Source organism: Rousettus aegyptiacus, unplaced genomic scaffold, assembly GCF_014176215.1.
Source record: "Rousettus aegyptiacus isolate mRouAeg1 unplaced genomic scaffold, mRouAeg1.p scaffold_m13_p_18, whole genome shotgun sequence".
NCBI classification, from domain to species: domain Eukaryota; kingdom Metazoa; phylum Chordata; class Mammalia; order Chiroptera; family Pteropodidae; genus Rousettus; species Rousettus aegyptiacus.
In genome coordinates this window covers 13934768-13951370 of record NW_023416293.1, presented here as the reverse complement: position 1 = coordinate 13951370, position 16603 = coordinate 13934768, and the positions used below count along the sequence as shown (strand labels likewise).

General features: G+C 55.1%; 1 protein-coding gene and 1 pseudogene across 4 annotated transcripts in view; both read right to left on the bottom strand.

The window, feature by feature from the left end:
* NR5A2 (nuclear receptor subfamily 5 group A member 2) overlaps positions 1–16603 on the bottom strand; it is an 85243-nt gene that overhangs the window by 51875 nt on the left and 16765 nt on the right. For all 4 annotated transcript variants that reach the window (XM_016150566.2, XM_016150564.2, XM_016150563.2 and 1 more), the window contains one exon: positions 15268–15914. In XM_016150566.2, the coding sequence (XP_016006052.1) occupies positions 15268–15914 (647 nt within the window). The remainder of the gene's footprint in view (positions 1–15267; positions 15915–16603) is intronic.
* LOC118613399 lies at positions 4685–4802 on the bottom strand (annotated as a pseudogene).

Here is a 16603-nt window from a genome sequence, read left to right as displayed (position 1 = left end):
TTTTTCTATTTCTGGAACTTTCTTTTGTTCACACATGCTAATAATAGCTGGGGAGGGGGTTATTTATAGTTCCTAAAGCAATGTGACTGTGAACACTTTATTCATTTATATTTCCTGTGTTTATTGTTACCTTACCTTTCGGGTAATTAAAAGTGTTCCTCCAAGAATTTATTTAGTAACAAATCACCTGTAAATAGCTTTTCTTTTAATATATCAAAGCCTATATTTAAGCTCAATAAAATATTTGACTCCCATTTCCGAGTCACTAAAAACAGATTTCAATGGGGGGAGGGCCATATAACTGTGTTTTCTTTCCAAATTGTACACGAAACATTATTATTTGACTTTTAGGTGTGTCGATGAAAAGATTCCAGCTTTCTGTGGCAGATCATGCATTCCCAGAGCGCTCAGGATTCATCTTTTGATATTGAAGCAAAATTGCCATTATAGGTCATTCACGTGGAAGTTATTAATCAATAGATTGTAATTTAAAAATATATCTGATTGCTATATCATACGGTTAGAAAGTAAGATATTTAAAAATGCCTCCTCTTCACTGCCCCACGCCGCCCCTGCACGTGCTTGCTGGGGTAGTGTCTCTAAATGGTCCCACCTGGTCATTCCCTCTGAAGCCAGTGAGTTTCCTGGTATGACAAGCATCCGAAATCAGAAAGATCATTTTTTTTTTTTTTTTTTTTTGCCAGATTTACCTCTGCTACCCTTGTAACTTGATTTTGGGGAAGTGAGTTGGACCCTGCCCCTTTCTGGGCATCTCCTCGTGAAGACAGTCATATCGAGATGAATCGATTTCTTCCCCTTACCTAAGACAACACAACAAAAACGCACGCCTGCCAGCCAGCACCCACAGGGCCCTGCATTATGCGGCCTAGACCGTTTCGTCACAAAGCCGAGGTGGTTCACGCGCGTCCATTTTAACGGCATCGATTTCTCAGACCGTTAGGAGAAGGGGTCTGCTGCATGTTGTGGGCTGGCTCTGTGGGGGGCGGTGAGATGCTGAGTCACACAGGTGGCACCCGGGGTGTCGCCGAACATTGGCTCTGCTTTTCATCACAACCTCAAAACCCAGTAGAATGGAGATAATTAGGTTTTTTATCTAAAAGTCTATTGAGAGAACTAGTCAGCCATTAATTAGAGCGTTCAGCCTCAAAAGCTCTTTTAATGAAATATTTTTTACTCCTCTGCTCTAAAACAAATCGAACGAAGAGAGTCAGGAAAAGTGGGAGCAATTATGTAAACATTTATTCCCCAACTCTCAATATGGGGTAATTTAACAACTAGATTTGCCAAACACTCAAATGGAACGGGACAACAGATTTTGGGCTCCGTCATTGTTTTAAGTGTCATTTCAATGTGTTTTTACTGAACATTTTGTTTTGATGAAGTTAAAACTAAATAAATACTCCTTACCTCGGAAACCTCTAAAATACGACATCTGTGCAGCAAAGTGCTTTCAGATCTCGGCTAATTATCGGTGTATTAGGGCTTTTTTCCCTGCCCCCTGCGGTGAAGCGGGACAGGGCCCGGGCCCGGGGGGGGGCGGGGCACCGCACCAGCACGGGACGTAGTGTCTTCTGGACAGCGCTGCTCTCTGAGAGCACGCCGCGTGGCGGGCGTTCCGTATTTGGACATCCAAGAACACTAATCAAAATGGCCTGCAACGGACGCGGTCGGTCCCCACGCTGTCCCCAGCTGGCCGCCCGGCCACCGCTTCCTAACGGAACAGGCTCGAAAGGCCCACGTCATGAAGGCATGCGAGGTCGGGGGAAAGCAGGGCGTTTTGTCCTCGGTTTAAAAGATAAATTCATTCTCACTCCTGCAAAGTACGTCAACACGTTTCTGCGGCTCTCCCCAAAGTCTTCCCGGCTCCCCCCTGTGCTGGGAGCCGGCACACAGAGACGGACATCGTCACTAGTCATGCCACCCTGACCGGGTGTGGCACGTCCCCCTGGCGCCCAGGCCGGCCACTCGGACCTGCTCTGATTCCAGCTTCTTTCTACGTCCGGTCATTTTTGGGGAACAGATTTTCTATTAAATGTTATAATAGTGCAGGAACTGTTGGCAAGATCTGATGGCTCCGCCCATCCGAAGGGCATTCTCGGCTTGTCGACTATTTGGGAACAGTCAACTGTCAGACATTCCAAAATATGACCGGGCCCATAGAGTTTGCCAGGTGCCTTCTCTACCTTAACCACCCCAAACCGAAAGGCCGAGAGCACCCGAGCCCAGCGTCAACGCAGAGCGGCTCGGCCGTCTGTTCACTTAACTGACACATCCCGACAGCTCAGGACGCCCATGAAAACCCACCGCAACCTGTGCCCCGGCCGCCTCTCGGGTCCCGCACCACCTGTTGGTTTCCTGCTTTTTTGAAGTCCAACTGTCATATAGAATGGTAAGGTCGAAGAAACTGCCATGATTCGATAGACCTGGACATTGTCAAAACGTCCCTTGCACGATCACCTCAGCTTTTTTTTTTTTTTTGACAAGAACGTGTACGTTCTTCCCCTGTACAGTTATACCAGTCATGCCTCCTTGCAAGCAAAAAGTACTGGAGAAATTCACTTTATTTTCCCAGCAATACTAGAGGTGAGTAAAACTCACTTAAAAAAAAAAATCTTTCTCAAAAAAAGTAATAAAAAATGTTATTTTCTCTACAAAAATATTTGTTCTACATGGACACAATAAGTAGCGTTCTCAGAGCCTTTTACGTTGAATCGGAACTCGCAGCCCTGGAGAGCACGCTCTCCACGGGATGGTCTCCGACACTGTGTTTCCCAGACGACGGGCGTCCAGCGGCGCCTGTGGCACCGTGCCCCGCGGGCGGGCAAGGGAGACGTGGTCAGAGATGATATTGTCCCATGTTTCTCGTACTTAGTTACTTAAGTAAAGCAAGGCTGAGAAAATGAAATCGAACAGGAAATGTGAGGTGATGTAAGTTTATGACGTGATTCCTCTTAAGAATAGAAAACTGAATTTCTATAGGATGGAGACCCCCAAATCCTTTATAACATGCCTTGTGGTTGTGCCAGAGGAACCCCTTGCTCTTCTGATAAGGTCACTTGTGAGCCTGTATCTACATACAGTTCTGTTGGTACGGAAGTGTATTAATTCCTTATGAATCCTTTGTCGGAACTGAATTAGGATGTACAGAACTTTCTATTTAAATCTGTGAACTATATACATCAGAAATGCCTCAGGATGAGGAACGAGAGCGGAGTGGGACTGATGGGCCCGTCACGTGTCACCTCTGCTGGCGTGTGACAGTGTCTCATGAGGCTGTAAATGTTGAGCTTAGCGCGTGGAAAATTATGTCTTTAGTCCCTAGGCAAGGCTGTCTTGATCGTCTCTGGCCAATGAGAAATCCTTTCCAGAAAAAAGCTCAGTGAAAATGTCTGGGCTTAATATCTATTCTATTCAATTGTCTACACTTAAATCCTATTAGAGCGTATTTAAAAGCACCGTGATCTATGTCGAGTTTTAGTCTTATCCCCACCTCCCTCCCAGCCCAAATGACATTCTACAGAAGAAAAGCCCTAACAGGACTACAAATTGGATGCACTTTTATGTGAAGCTAATGAGCGTGGATTTCAGGAGCCTTCCCGTGTGCGGGCAGGTCCGAGGCCGTGAGGGGTCCAGGCACTGTGAATGCGCAGAGTCTTATGTTTTTGTAAAACGTGCAAAAGAGGAGGTGTATTTTTGCATTCTGCTTCCGAGGGCTTCCTCACTGATATCAGCTACAAGGTCCCCGAAGCTGGGACCGGCCTCCACTGCAGGAGACCTGCCTGGCCGTATGACTGAACTGGCAAGATGTTTTCTCAACTGCAAAGATGTTAGACAAAAATAACATCGGTTTTGTTTTTTCTCCCCCAATACCAAGAATAATTGAAGGAAGGTACTAAGCTGTGGGAGACCAAGTCCTCTTGGAATATGGGGAGATTTAAGAATTATCATAGATAAAACACTATTATTACCAGAGTTATTGATTCCGGTGTGTATGACATATTCATGCTCATCTATAATTTTGTAGGTAAATCCCTGGATTTGTTTTATAATCCAAACGCAGCACTGTTCTGTTTCTGCGCTGCGGGAAGAGAAGCATCAGGAATTCGTAGCGTGGATATCCTGTGCTCCCGAGAGAGTAGAGAAAGCTCTTAACGTGAACAGAGGTAACGTAGAGACTAGAGATAAAGCTTAGAAAGAAAACCTAAAATAGCTAACAATTTCGTCCCTACAAAAAGGACCGAGGGGACCTATGTCAAGGCGGCGACTCAAACTTGGGTCAAATTCTTCTACAGAATACAGAATACAGAATACAAACAAACAAACAAACAAAAAAACCCCCACCACTTTTAAAGAAAATTTCTGCACTTCTAACACACAGGGTCTGAACTTGCCCTCTCCTTTCGGCTCAGAACCGGCCTTAGAAAGGGAGGGGTCACGGGGACACACAACTGTTCTCGGCCATGAGTTTCCCGGGTGCCATCCGATCGGATTTGCAGCCTGGTCAGTTGGGGACAGTGAGGCAGGGGCGGGGGGAGGGGGTCAGTCCTAACAAGACTCCGCGGTCTTAGTTACTGAAATGGGTCTGGCTCCTTGAAGACAGAATCCATCTGGGTTTTCTTTGTCTTTTCTTTTCTTTTCTTTTCTTATTATTTTTTATTATTTCTGCCTGCAGCACCTGTCTTCCTAGGTGGTCTCCCATCCAAGTAGTAACCAGGCCCGGCCCTGCTTAGCTTCTGAGATCAGACGGGCTCGGGCATGTTCAGGGCGGCGTGGCCGCAGACACGTCTGGGTTTTCACGCAGCTGCGACCCAACACGGGCTCGCGGGAACTGTCAGTGTTGGGCCCTGGGCCGCGACAAGTCGGAGCGCGGGGGCAGACCTGCGGGGAACGGCACACGGTGTGGGGAGGGATGTCTGGGCTTCCGGGAAAGCCTGGGGCAGGTGGCAGGGGACTTGTGGGAGACTCAGCCTTCCGAGAAGGGCTTGAGTTCTCATGGGCGCGGGGTGGCTTAGCTGTGTCCTCATGGATAAAAACAGGGGTCAGGATAGACCAGTGGTCCCCAGAGGGGGCCTCTCAGGACCAGTTCTGGCGACGGGGTCTGTGTGTTCTGGAAGCTTCCTAGAAAACTTGCAGGCCTCGCTGCTAGAACTCCCACCTCAGCAAATGGCTCTCAGCGGCTCAAGCCGCCACCTAAGTCTGCTGGTTCCATCCTTTCCTCACGAAGTGTTTTTAGTGGAGTCCATTGGCTTTACCACGACTTACGTCCTGAGTCACCTGCTCCCCCCACCCCGCCGCTCCTCCTGCTCCTCACGGTTGTGTCCTCCGAGCCCCTCTGACCTGAGCCTGCTCAGCCCTGACCGCCGCATCGTTCACACTGTGACCACTGCTGTGGCACGAGCTGCCCTGCCACAGGTCTGAGCGCCCCTTGTCGGCGTGGTCACCAGTGTCTCCTGACCTGCAACCAGACTCCGCACAATGCACCTATAATTAACACCCGTCCAACGAATGGATGAGTAAGTCATCACCCAGAGGCGAGACCGGGGAACAAACCACCGCAAAAGCTGACATGTGGTCACTACGTGCACTGAGCTAGACTAGAGGCAGGTTTGGTGCCTTTAAATCAGTGACTATGAGATAAACAGCAATAGATCAGTCTGAGGTTGAAAACGAAACAAAACAGAATGAAACCTTTCTGATCAAAATTATTATATTATACCGAAGACTTTATAAAACACCATGTTTGCTTCAACTGAGCATGAGACGAGGACCAAGACCTTAGCTACACTCACAGCCCCAGTGAGTGGAGTTTACCAGAGGGGCAAGTTCCGTTGCAAAGAACAACAAAAGCGACCGAGCGTGGACGGAGCGCGCCCCTGCGCCCCCCTCCGCAGCCCCCGGGTGCACGGACGGTCCCGCGGGAAGCCCTGAAACGCGCACTCGCCCGCGCGCGACGCCGACGCCGCTGGGGTTTGCACAAGCCGCTCTGCCGGGAACGCCCCCCGACCCTCGCCGCCCCACACCCCTGTCCCCCGGGCCCCCGGGCCCCCAGTCCCTGGCCCACACGCCCGCTCAGCCCCGAGACGCCCCGCCCGTGCTCCTCCCCCTCCCCGCCCTGGGCAGGTGCCGCATGGCATTCCGGCCAAGGCGCGGCCCGTCGCTCGCTCTCTCACTCGTCATCACACTGAGGCCATGCTTCTCGGGGGTGGCTCGTCGTCTCCGAGGATCAAACTGCATAGCTCGGTCCGAACATCATTGTGACCCTTAGTGCACGCGGCGCTGGGATCACCACGGGCACAGCGCAGGCCGCCCGGCTGCTGTGTGCCGCTGAGTGCCACGCCCCGCCAGGGAGCTCTGCTTGGTCGAGAAGCGTGCCCTGCAGAGCATGGCGTGTCAAGCGAAGACCACTGTGTCTCCTGCTCCAGGAATTCAGCATGGGGGGCGACCCGCAGGAGAAGCCGTGGGTGAGCGAGGCAGTGAGCAACGAATTAACAAGCGAATGAACCCGGATCGGGCCGACGCTGGTCACAACCGGCCATTTACTTCAGAAGTGCCCTAGGGGCAGCTCCAGAGCGGGATTCAGCGCTAAAGAAAAACGCCGCATCCGGCGACATGCAGGTGTGAGGCGTCCCGGTCCTGCACGAACCCGACTATGCGACTGGGCTGGAGCTGTGTGTTCGCGATGGGGACATTTCACCGACAAAAATCTCAGAAGTCATTCTCAAGGGTCCAATAAAACGCCTTCAAAACCATTTGGAGCCTAACACAGGGTGCAAAGTTATCAGTGTGTTTAAAGCACGTCATCTGCACCCCCCGACGCAGGTGCCGTGTTTTCACTGCAGTTATCCGACGCGGCTGAATGTGCGCGAGCGCCTTCCCGCCTTACCGGCCTTGCCAGGCAGATCCGGGATGCGACTTTCTCCAAAGCTGGAGCAAGACTCAATCACAGTGCATGAGAACATGTCCGCCAGCCACCGGCTCAGCCACCGTGAGGGCCATCTCTGGCCCGAGTTCCCAGCGGCCTCTGGAGCCATTTTTTCACTCACTTGGTAAGAGCTGTCACTGTTTGAGCACCGCGAGACGCCATCAGCAGCACCACCAGCTCCTCACCCGCCTCCGAGGTGGCGCAGGGAGAATCCATGGCCAGTTACATTTGATTAGCGAGTCAAAACAATGCAGTGCAAGGACAGCTTCCGAAGACTTCTGCTGCCCACGCCCCGCACAGACCACGGACGCTAATCTGCATCATTGTTTACAACGAGAGATGCACTAGTAAGCTGTTCTCTTCTAAAGCAGATGACAAGCAAAGGCTCTTACGCGTGGTGACTTTAGATCTGAAAGGCACAACCCTGGAGGATGGGGCACGCGGGCCAGAGCATTTGCGGTGACTTCAGAGCAGACGGGGCAGGTGGTCAGAACGACGGAGCAGGCCTTAGCAATGGGCGGGCACCCCAGGGAACGCGGCCGAAAATGGGGAGCACGCGAAACTCGCCTCTGCACCCCCGGTTGGCCAGCGAGAACTCTCCGGAACCGGGACCCGTGCGCACCTGGCCAACCCGGGCCCCGGTGTCGCGGCCCACGAGGACACGGACCACGAATTCCCAGGCGGACGCCGCCCCCTCCTCTCCGCTGTCCCTGCCGCGTGTCTCCAGGGGCTCCTGGGGTTCGTGCTCATCGAAATGTTGTCAATGTAAGTGAAATAATTATGCTGCTCTCCTAGGTCAAGCATGGTTTATTTAGTGGGCGATTTGCAGGAGGGGCTCGTGCTGCGACTCAACACCAACACGGCTCGCTGAGGGAAGGCCAGGTCCCCCCCACCCTGCTCCCCAGATGAGGGACGTGGCTCATGCCCGTAAAGGCCCCGGCGAGGTGACGCTCTGCACTGCGGGGCCCCTGAGGCTCGACTTCCGACCTGCCGGCAGGTGGCGGATCCTCCGCGCACAGAAGGTGCTGACGAACTTCAAGGCAGATCGAGCTTGGTCGTCAGCTCCCTGACCGAGGTGTGCCCGGCGACACTTCCAGACACTCAAGATCAGGTGGTTCCGCTCGCTCTCAGGAGGGGACAGCAGCGCCGTGGGCGCCCAGCCCCGCGTGTTTCCCTCGCCGACCCTTCCCGCTGTGGCTCTTCCATCAGAGACGCTGGGTGCGGGGCCGTCAGAGACGACGTCCTGGGGGCCGAAGACGCGCGTTCGGACGCGGCCGCGGCGAGGAGAGGTCTAAGCGAAGACAACGCCGGCGCCGGGCCCGGGACCACGTGCCCACCCTGCAGATGCCGGCAGGGCTGCTGCGGGGAGGGGCTTGAGAGCTGGCTCCATGGGAGGGTCTCGGGGTCCCCCGAAGCTCACTGGCTGAGCCTGCCCCTCAGGCCTCTTGCTCTTGGAGCGGACCCGATTCCCTACAGCAAGTCACGGGGCGGGTAGCGTGCACAGTGGGGGACCCGACGGCCATCACTGGATACGCCTTTTCCGGGGCCCGTCGCCCACCCGCTGTGCCGCCTTCTCCAGGCTTCCTCAGACCCACAGATTTGGGTGGCCCCCTGCGCACCCCCACGTGTCACCTGCTCGGCAAATGCAGGTACAGCTGAGGACTCAAGGTCGCCACCAGGGGGTGAACCACAGAGCTGCAGGAGGTGACACCTTCGGGCGCCCCTGGGATGCCCGACAGGGGAGGGAAGGACGAGCAGCTGAGCAGGAGGAGAGGGGTCTGCAGAGACGAGCGGCGTGGATGTGGAGGGCAGAAAACAGAGAAGAGGCTGGGGGCAGAGCGTCGCCAAGAAGCCAGCCAGGGCCCAGGGTGGCCGCCTGTTGGGGGGAGGCAGGGATGCGCAGGGGTGGGGCGGGACAGTGTCGGGGGGTGGGGCACAGTGTGCAGAGGGGCAGGGACACGCGGGGGGCCCGGTGTGCGGGGGCGGGGGGCCCGCAGTTGGAGCAGCAGCCGTTAAGGACGCCGGGCGCTGCCCCGTGAGGCGGTGCGTGTCCCCGTTCCGAGGGGGGGGGGTGTTCGCGGGTTAGAGACAAATGTCTGTGGCATGAAGAATCGCTTAAGTGCCAGTTTCTATGCAGCCATTCTGCAAATGGATGCTGAGCCCTCTAAGATTTGTGTGATCTACTCCCCAGAGGTAGGAGAATAAGTCAGAGCAAAGTCATTCTTCACGTACCCTGCAAAATAAAGGGACGTGCTTTACACCTCACAGGTGCAGAGGGCAAAGTCCTTCAAAAGTGTGTTCAGGGGTGTCACGCATGAGTCATGTTTTAGGGTTTTTTTTATCCCGTAGCTGACTGTGACAGTGGATACCACACACAGAGGTGGACTTTCCGTCAGATCTGGGGACAGTTTGTGTGCCCTGCTTGGGCAAGCCCAAGACTGGGGTCCAGGGCGCGGCGCCTGCTTATTCTCAGCGAACGGGCGCCTCACGGCTTTTGAGCCACACACTGTCCTGATGCTTCTACTGATGCAGCAGGAGCTGGTGGCGGTGCTGCAGGGCGGAGTGGGGTACACGGAGCCCGCCCCGGTGTCTGCAAGCTGGGGACCGCACGCGGCACACGGCCTGCCTCCTTCTGTGCCCCTCCGGGTGCAGCCCAGGCTCACGAATCAAGGCTTAGCCCCTGGAGCAGCCTCTGCCAGCAAGGACACACCAAGGACACGCCGATCCCCTCCTGAGGGGACACCTGCTCAGCTGTTCTGAACTCCAGTTCCTGCAGGGGCCTCCTCCAATTTAAACGAAATTTACATTTCCTTGGGCGGGTTTAAGATAAACTGTGCCCTGCAGTTAAAGGGCGACAGAGGTGTCCAGCGTCCTCCCAGGCGGAGCTGGCCCAGAGGCCCGGCGCCCGGCCCCCCTCCCGGCCTCCCTCCCGGCCCCCCTCCCGGCCCCGCTCCCGGCCTCCCTCCCGGTCCCCCTCCCGGCCTCCCTCCCGGCCTCCCTCCCGGCCTCCCTCGCCGCGCACGTGTCTGACAGGAATCTGCTAGCTGAGCTGGTCCCGGTCCCATGTCCGCTGGATTAGCATCAGCTCCTCCTCGTCAGCGCCGCTGTGTGTGTGTGCGCGACGGCCAGCTCCTCGGCTCCTCGGCGGGCAGGTGGAAACGCCCACCCACTGCGAGCACGTCCCTGCCGCTCCGAGTGCTTTCTGGCAGGGTGACCTCGTGGAGCCTGGCAGGGCAGAGTGACGTCATTCTGCCCCCTCGGCGGCGACTCGGGGCCGTGCTGACGGGCGTCTTCGTTTCCCCCGCGGAGGAAGCCGCTGCAGGGGTTTTGTTTCTTGCATTTGTCTCCTTTCTGGACGAACCACTTTGCATCCGGGGGGAGGAAAACACAGGGGACCGGAGCGGCCCACAGGGACAGAGAGGCCGCCTGGGCACGCAGGGGCACTGAGGCCGGACCGCGATCCCGCACCCCGGGTCTCAGCAGACTCCGGGGCGGGAGGGCAGGCGCCTCCGCCAGCCCGCGCCCCTGCCCCACGCGGGAAGAAGGCGGCCGGACCGGCTGGCAGAGGCCAACCCTGGCTTCGGAGAAGGGATGGACAGTACTAAGGAAAAATGAAGAAAACGCTCAGAACGCCTCGGCGGCAGACCAGAAACGATGGTTTCCTCCGCGGGTCGCAGGAAGCGGCCGGATTCCGCCGGCACAGGCTCCCCGCGGCCCGGTCCCCGCAGGAACGCTGTTCCGTGCTTCCGTCGGCAACGAGTTCAGGGCGTCTCGTTCCGCCACGCGTGGGAACCGTTCGTGGAGAGCAGTGCCGTGCCCACTCCGAGGATCCTGCGAGGACGCGGGTCCCCTCGGGAGACCATGGGGGGCCTGTAGGCGCGTCAGTCGTCCGGCTAGGTCGGGGCTGCTTTCCTGCTGTTCCCGAGGAGAGAAGGGCCGTGGGAAGGAGGAGCACAGGCTTCTTGCCTGGCAGGCAGCCCCTCCGGCAGCGCGGGCGGCCGCCTCAGCTCTTCGTTTGCAGAAGCACGAGGGGAGGGGCAGGGCCGGGCCCCGGTGAAAGCATCGGCAGGGGCTGCGACGGTGAGCTGCTGTCTCGGGAAGCCTGTGGGACACTTTTGTGATCAATGGCTCATCTACGGACTGGTCACAAGCCGGTATTGTCACACACCTGCGTAAAGGCCACCCCGTGGCACAGGGAGCGGCTGTGAGCAGCTGTCCGAGGGGCAGGTGGGCACATCCGCCCCAAGTGACTCCGGTGGCCAGAAAGAATTACGGTAGCTTGTAAAGTGACTCGTTCACTCCCCGGGGATCCTCCGGGCTCAGAGAGCATTCGTCTGGCTGGTTATCAGGGATTTAGCAGTTGACAGTGGTGAGGGACTCTGATAACCCAGAGATTTGCTGTAGGGTCACTGGCCAAGGGCCGTGGTTTTGGAGTTGCACTGTCCACGTGTGCACGTACGTGTGTATACGCATGCGTGTGGGGGGAGGGATGGGGATTGCACGGAAGTGCTGGACGTGAATCTACTGTCCCCTCGTCTCCCACGGGACAGCTCGCAGTCCAGGGCGAGTCCCGCCCCCTCCGGCCTCAGCCTCTTCGGCGGAGAAGGAGGCGGGTGGAAGGACTCCGGAGGCCTGTCCTCCCCCGGGAAAGCTGGCCTGTGGGGCGGTCCCCGAGGCTCCAGGGCTGCTCCCTCGGCAGCTGCGGTGTCAGAGGCTCTGCTTCCTCCTCGTGCCCAGTATTTGGGAGGCAGGTCGGACGCCCCCACGCGTGTGCGGAAAACCAGACGCTCGCCGTGTACACAGGAGTCCCCCGCCTCCTTCCCCCGCCGCCGTCAGCGCTGAAACTGCACTTTGTCCGGGAGCGCGGCCTCTCCCCTCTCCTCCACCCCCTCGTTCATGCGCCGTTTCACCGGCAGCAAGCTTGGGAGTTATAATTTCCTCTTTCTCATCCCAATTTAAATGGCAACTAGAATATCTCTTCTTATACCTTGTATATATGTAGAAACACAAAACGACCCAGCAATTTTCCTCTGGCCCTTCTGTCCCCTTGGTCAACAAATAACACGTGTTCTCTTTCATACATGACAGAGAATGTAACGTGTCTGGGGAGCATGAGCGAGGGGCCATTCGCAAAATTGCCTTATTATCCTATTACTCTCCAGAAGCAAGTCTGTGACTTTTTGTCTCCGGGTGGTAGAGTTGCACATGATCTGCCCTTACGCATATCTCTTGGTGGCTCGTTCACTATGAAGTTAGGGAGAAAGGCAGATGTTTAGCGAGGGGAGCATCCATCTGCCCAGGCGGCATTTTAAAGCCACCACTGCTGCAGGAACACGGGGCGGGGCCAGGGCTGCAGGCTCCCGGGCCTCCTCGGAGGCCATGCCAGGACAAGGGGCGTTCGTCAGCCGCCGGTCTGAGCGGGGGCGGGGGGCAGTGCCCAGTGGATGGCCCACCAGCACCCCCCTCACCCCCCGCAGCAATATTTCTTGGACTGAGGCTGGTCACGCCTCATTAGAGGGTCATCAGATCAATTTAGTGGGTCATGACCAGGAATTTTAAGAAAACGTGAAATAAATTAGGCTGAAGCAGAAGAGAATAGGAAATATCAGAGAGCGTGGCATGGAGGAGGTCGGGTACCCTCTGGTGTTTGTGCGACGGGGCCGTGTTTGGTACATCAAGTTACAGCGAGGACAATGTGTTTGCTACATCAAGTTACAGTGCGACATTCTCTCTTACGGCGGATCACAGCTAAAAACGTTTGCAAACCATGGCCTTGGAGACACGCAGCCCAACGCACAGGCCTTGGTGCTGGCTTCAAAGTAACTTTCTAATCGAAAGGAAAAGGAATTCTTCCAAATGGGAAAGGCACCTCACAACCCTACCTTTAAACCATTTCTAAGTTACTCCAGAGTCTACTTTTCCTCCTCTGAAAAATAATTCAGTCAAATCCCTCCTCTCAGTGTACGCCCGAGGCAAACAGACGGGAGGCTAGGCTGGGCCCTCTTCCCTGGGGGCCCCCACCCCGCGGTTGTTCATTCTCTTCCTTTTTCAAATCATATCCTCACGAGACAGCCAAAGGCCTCACACAGCAGCACGGGTGACGGTGTGCTGGAAGGAGCCAGTGCTTCCATTCTAGCCAAACACGAAACCGCGTGCCCTGTGAAAGAATCTCACAGACTTTAGCTGCGGGGGAGAAAAGAGAGAAGTTCGCAGAGTGTTTTGCCAGCGCGCGCGGCCCCGCGCCCTCCGCTCCCTGCACCCCCTCGTACGTCTCCTTCTCTGCATGAAAATAATAGGCGCAGTTCCCCGCCCCCCCCCGTGGATTTGTGACAAAGTTCGGTTTGCTTGTTCTTTCAAATAGTTATTTATGAAACTGTCTTCCCATAAAATCTTCTGAGAGGAGATATATTTGTCTTACTCAACTTCGTATTTATCTTAGACCCAGCTCACTGCCCGGCAAACCCGAGGTCCTCGGTCGGCGGCAGCCGGTGGTCACTTATTACACCATCATGCCGCTCCGTCGCGCAGGCGGGGGGATCGCCCCTCGGCGTCGGGCTAGTAAGAGTGCACAGGCGGGGGTTTTCTTCTTGAATATAGGAGTATTTTTGTAAAGCCTCTGCACACTCGTCACAGAACAATAGTAATGACAATTTAAAGCGCGCCCATTCATTGAGTATGCGACGCGCGCCAGGCCCCAGGACCTTCCCACGGAGTCTCATTTGTTTCCTGCGGCTTGTGTCTGCCATGCCCCGAACGCCACACGTATGATTTTACGGAGGAGAAAACGCGTCAGAGAGAACGACAGACAACCTGCCCCTGAGACGCGAGCGCGGCGCGCCGAGCGCGGGACTCGAGTCCGGAAGGCCACGCTCCCTGGCCTCGCGTTCCTAACCCTTCGGGCGTCATTGAAATGGCCGCTTTGATTTTTATTTGCAAGTTCCTTGCCTGTCTTCTTAAACACCAGGCCGGGAAGCCGAAAACACCAGGAAGGCTGTCTTCGCCCTTCATGGAAGAGGGCCGATGGCCGCAGAGGGCGGCGCGCTCGGGCACCTCTGGCCTGACCGTGCCGGCTCAGCGGCCCGGCGTCCCACCTTCGGGTGCAGCGATGGGGGCTGGAGAGAAACGGGGGGACTGTCGGCAGTCCCGACCGCACGCCGGCGGCATTCTAGTGACTCGTCTCGGTCCGTCCAGATAACTTCTTGCTTCCACATATGAATCACGGCGCTTCATGGTCCGCTACCGAGAGCGCTGTCTTCCATTCGCTTTGGCTCACTCTCCCTAGCCCCCTGGTCCGTCTACACAATTCTTAACAGAAACCCTTTAAGTGAAAAGTCTGCTTTGTGTTGTCTTCCCCTCAGAGATTTAAAACTCCCCCCAAGGCGATCGGAGACCCGAATGTTAAGCAGGCACATTGCCGACTTCACCCCTCACCCCACGACAGCCAAAGGAAGACGCTGATTTTGTAAGATATTTAGGAATCGAATCCAGAATTCCCTTTTGTTTTTAAACCGAGAGTGGAACCAGGGACTACCAAGCATGGTCGGTTCGGTAGTCGCTCTGAGAGTCTACCTTCTATGCAAACTTGCCCATATTAATTCCGTCTTCAGTTTCAGGAAATAAAATAATTATGTAGTTAAGCAGAGATCCTTATGCAAACAAGTCCCATGTTTACAATGTACCAGTCCATTAAAAGCAACGACAGACATGGGTTCTGGGACCTGAAGCCAGGGCCAAGTGGCCTCGCCCTGCCCACTGGCCGTCTCCCCCACCCCCCGTGCAGCGACGGCAAACATCCTGCTGGAATTTGCTCCGAAAACAACCGCTTTACCAACCTAACATCAAGATAAACAGGTAGTAAATACCAACCCGATCCCACTAACCCCGCGGTATTACTTGCATTCTTAGGGTCTAAACACAACTGAGGGCTGCCATTTTTCCTTTTTTTTTTTTCTTTCGAAATGGCACCATTATAATACAGCTCTGGACTTGATCATTTTTAAAAAGTTTACTCAGTGCTCTATCACACAGACTTCTGCTTTCCAGCCACAAAGCAGCTGACTTAAAGAGAATACACAAAGCATTCCACTATTCTGAAAAAGAAAACTGCTTCCTGCATTTAACATTAAATCCACCCCCTGAAAAAAAATTAAGAGCTACACACAATAAAGGCCTCGTGCTCTAGTGCTAACGGCGAGTCATAAAGCTCTGCTCCGTCAATGGCTTAAAGAAGCAAGAGATACGCGCGCCCAGAACAGCAGCTCGCTCGGCGGGGCGAGCCCGGTCCCTCCAGCAGGGGGGTCCTGGGCCAAGGTGGCCGCACGTACCTTGAGCTCCCGGAAGAAGACGCTGCTCCTGGCCCACTCCACAATGGAGAAGAGCGTCTGGTCTGCCATCTTGCACATCAGCCCGAACGCGCTCAGCTTCTCGTGCTTGCTCCGGCTGGCCTGCTCCTGCTGCAAATAGGCCATGATTTTGGCTTGGACCTGGGGTTCGTCTGGCTCGCACTTCAAGAGTTCCAGGATCAGATGCGGGATGCTCGCGGGGGAGCCTGTCTGGTAGGCGTCCACGTAGGAGTAGCCCATGATGGACTCAGGCGAGCTGGTGTAGGGGTCGGGGTACTCGGACTTGATGGCCCGGCTGGGGAAGTGGCTGTAGGCTTGGTAGCCTTGCAGGCTGCCGTGAGGCGGCATGGTCATGCTGATGGGGGACGTGACGAAGGGGCTCCGGTCATAGTCTGTGGGAGGCAAGGCAGCGTGGCTCGGAGGTAGGCCTTTGGAGGCAGAATGGATGCTGTGCATGGCAGAGGACATGCCCAGTTCGGAGGGCATGGCTTGGATCACCTGCGACATGGCCTCCAGCTTCAGCCCGTTGGCGCGGATGAGGGCTTTCTTCTGCTGCTTCAGGGCTCTGTCTCTCTTGTACATCGGCCCAAATTTATTCCTTCCTCCGCGCATTCGGTCCGCCCTGACCGCTGTGGGGGGCAAGCAAGCGAGGGGGCGAATTAGACCTCAGTCGTCAGCGCCCCCCGATTGCCAGCCACCGTAAATACTGAAAATTGACCAGAAGTGGTGTGCGTGCGGTTGTTTTCTTTACAATAGCCCACAAAGGCTAAAAAGGAAAAAAAAAAGTGCCCTGTCCTCTAGTTATGAAGTCTTTCCTCCAAGTGTGTTTGTCATCAAAAAGTATTTTGGGTACACAGGGCCACATTAACCCTTTGGCGGACCGAAGAGATTTTCTAACCTTTGCCACACTTGGAGGATACTTTGTATTCCTAAGAAAGGCTAGCAGTTTTTCTATTAAGAGTATCCGTTTCTATTCTGCTAGTTACATTGTGATTCTCTTTAACGGAAACTCAAACTGCCAAGAAGAAGAAAAAAAATCAAATAACCCGTTTCTGGATTGAGAATTTTCCCTTTGAACAGCGTCCTCCTTCAAAGCATGCTGGCTAGTTTGCTGCACGAGGGCCGGGTCCATGCTCTCCCTAGAAAATCATTTTCACCTGGACTTCAGCACACAGCAGATATCTCCAGATATTGTTTTTAATTTAAGCAAGACTGGACATAATTAAAGCAAGTTCACTTCAGAAGCTGTCAAGACAGTCCACTACCACAGTGCTGCGTGGAGTCTGGGGCCATGTCTAATAAGGTAGCCATTCTCTCT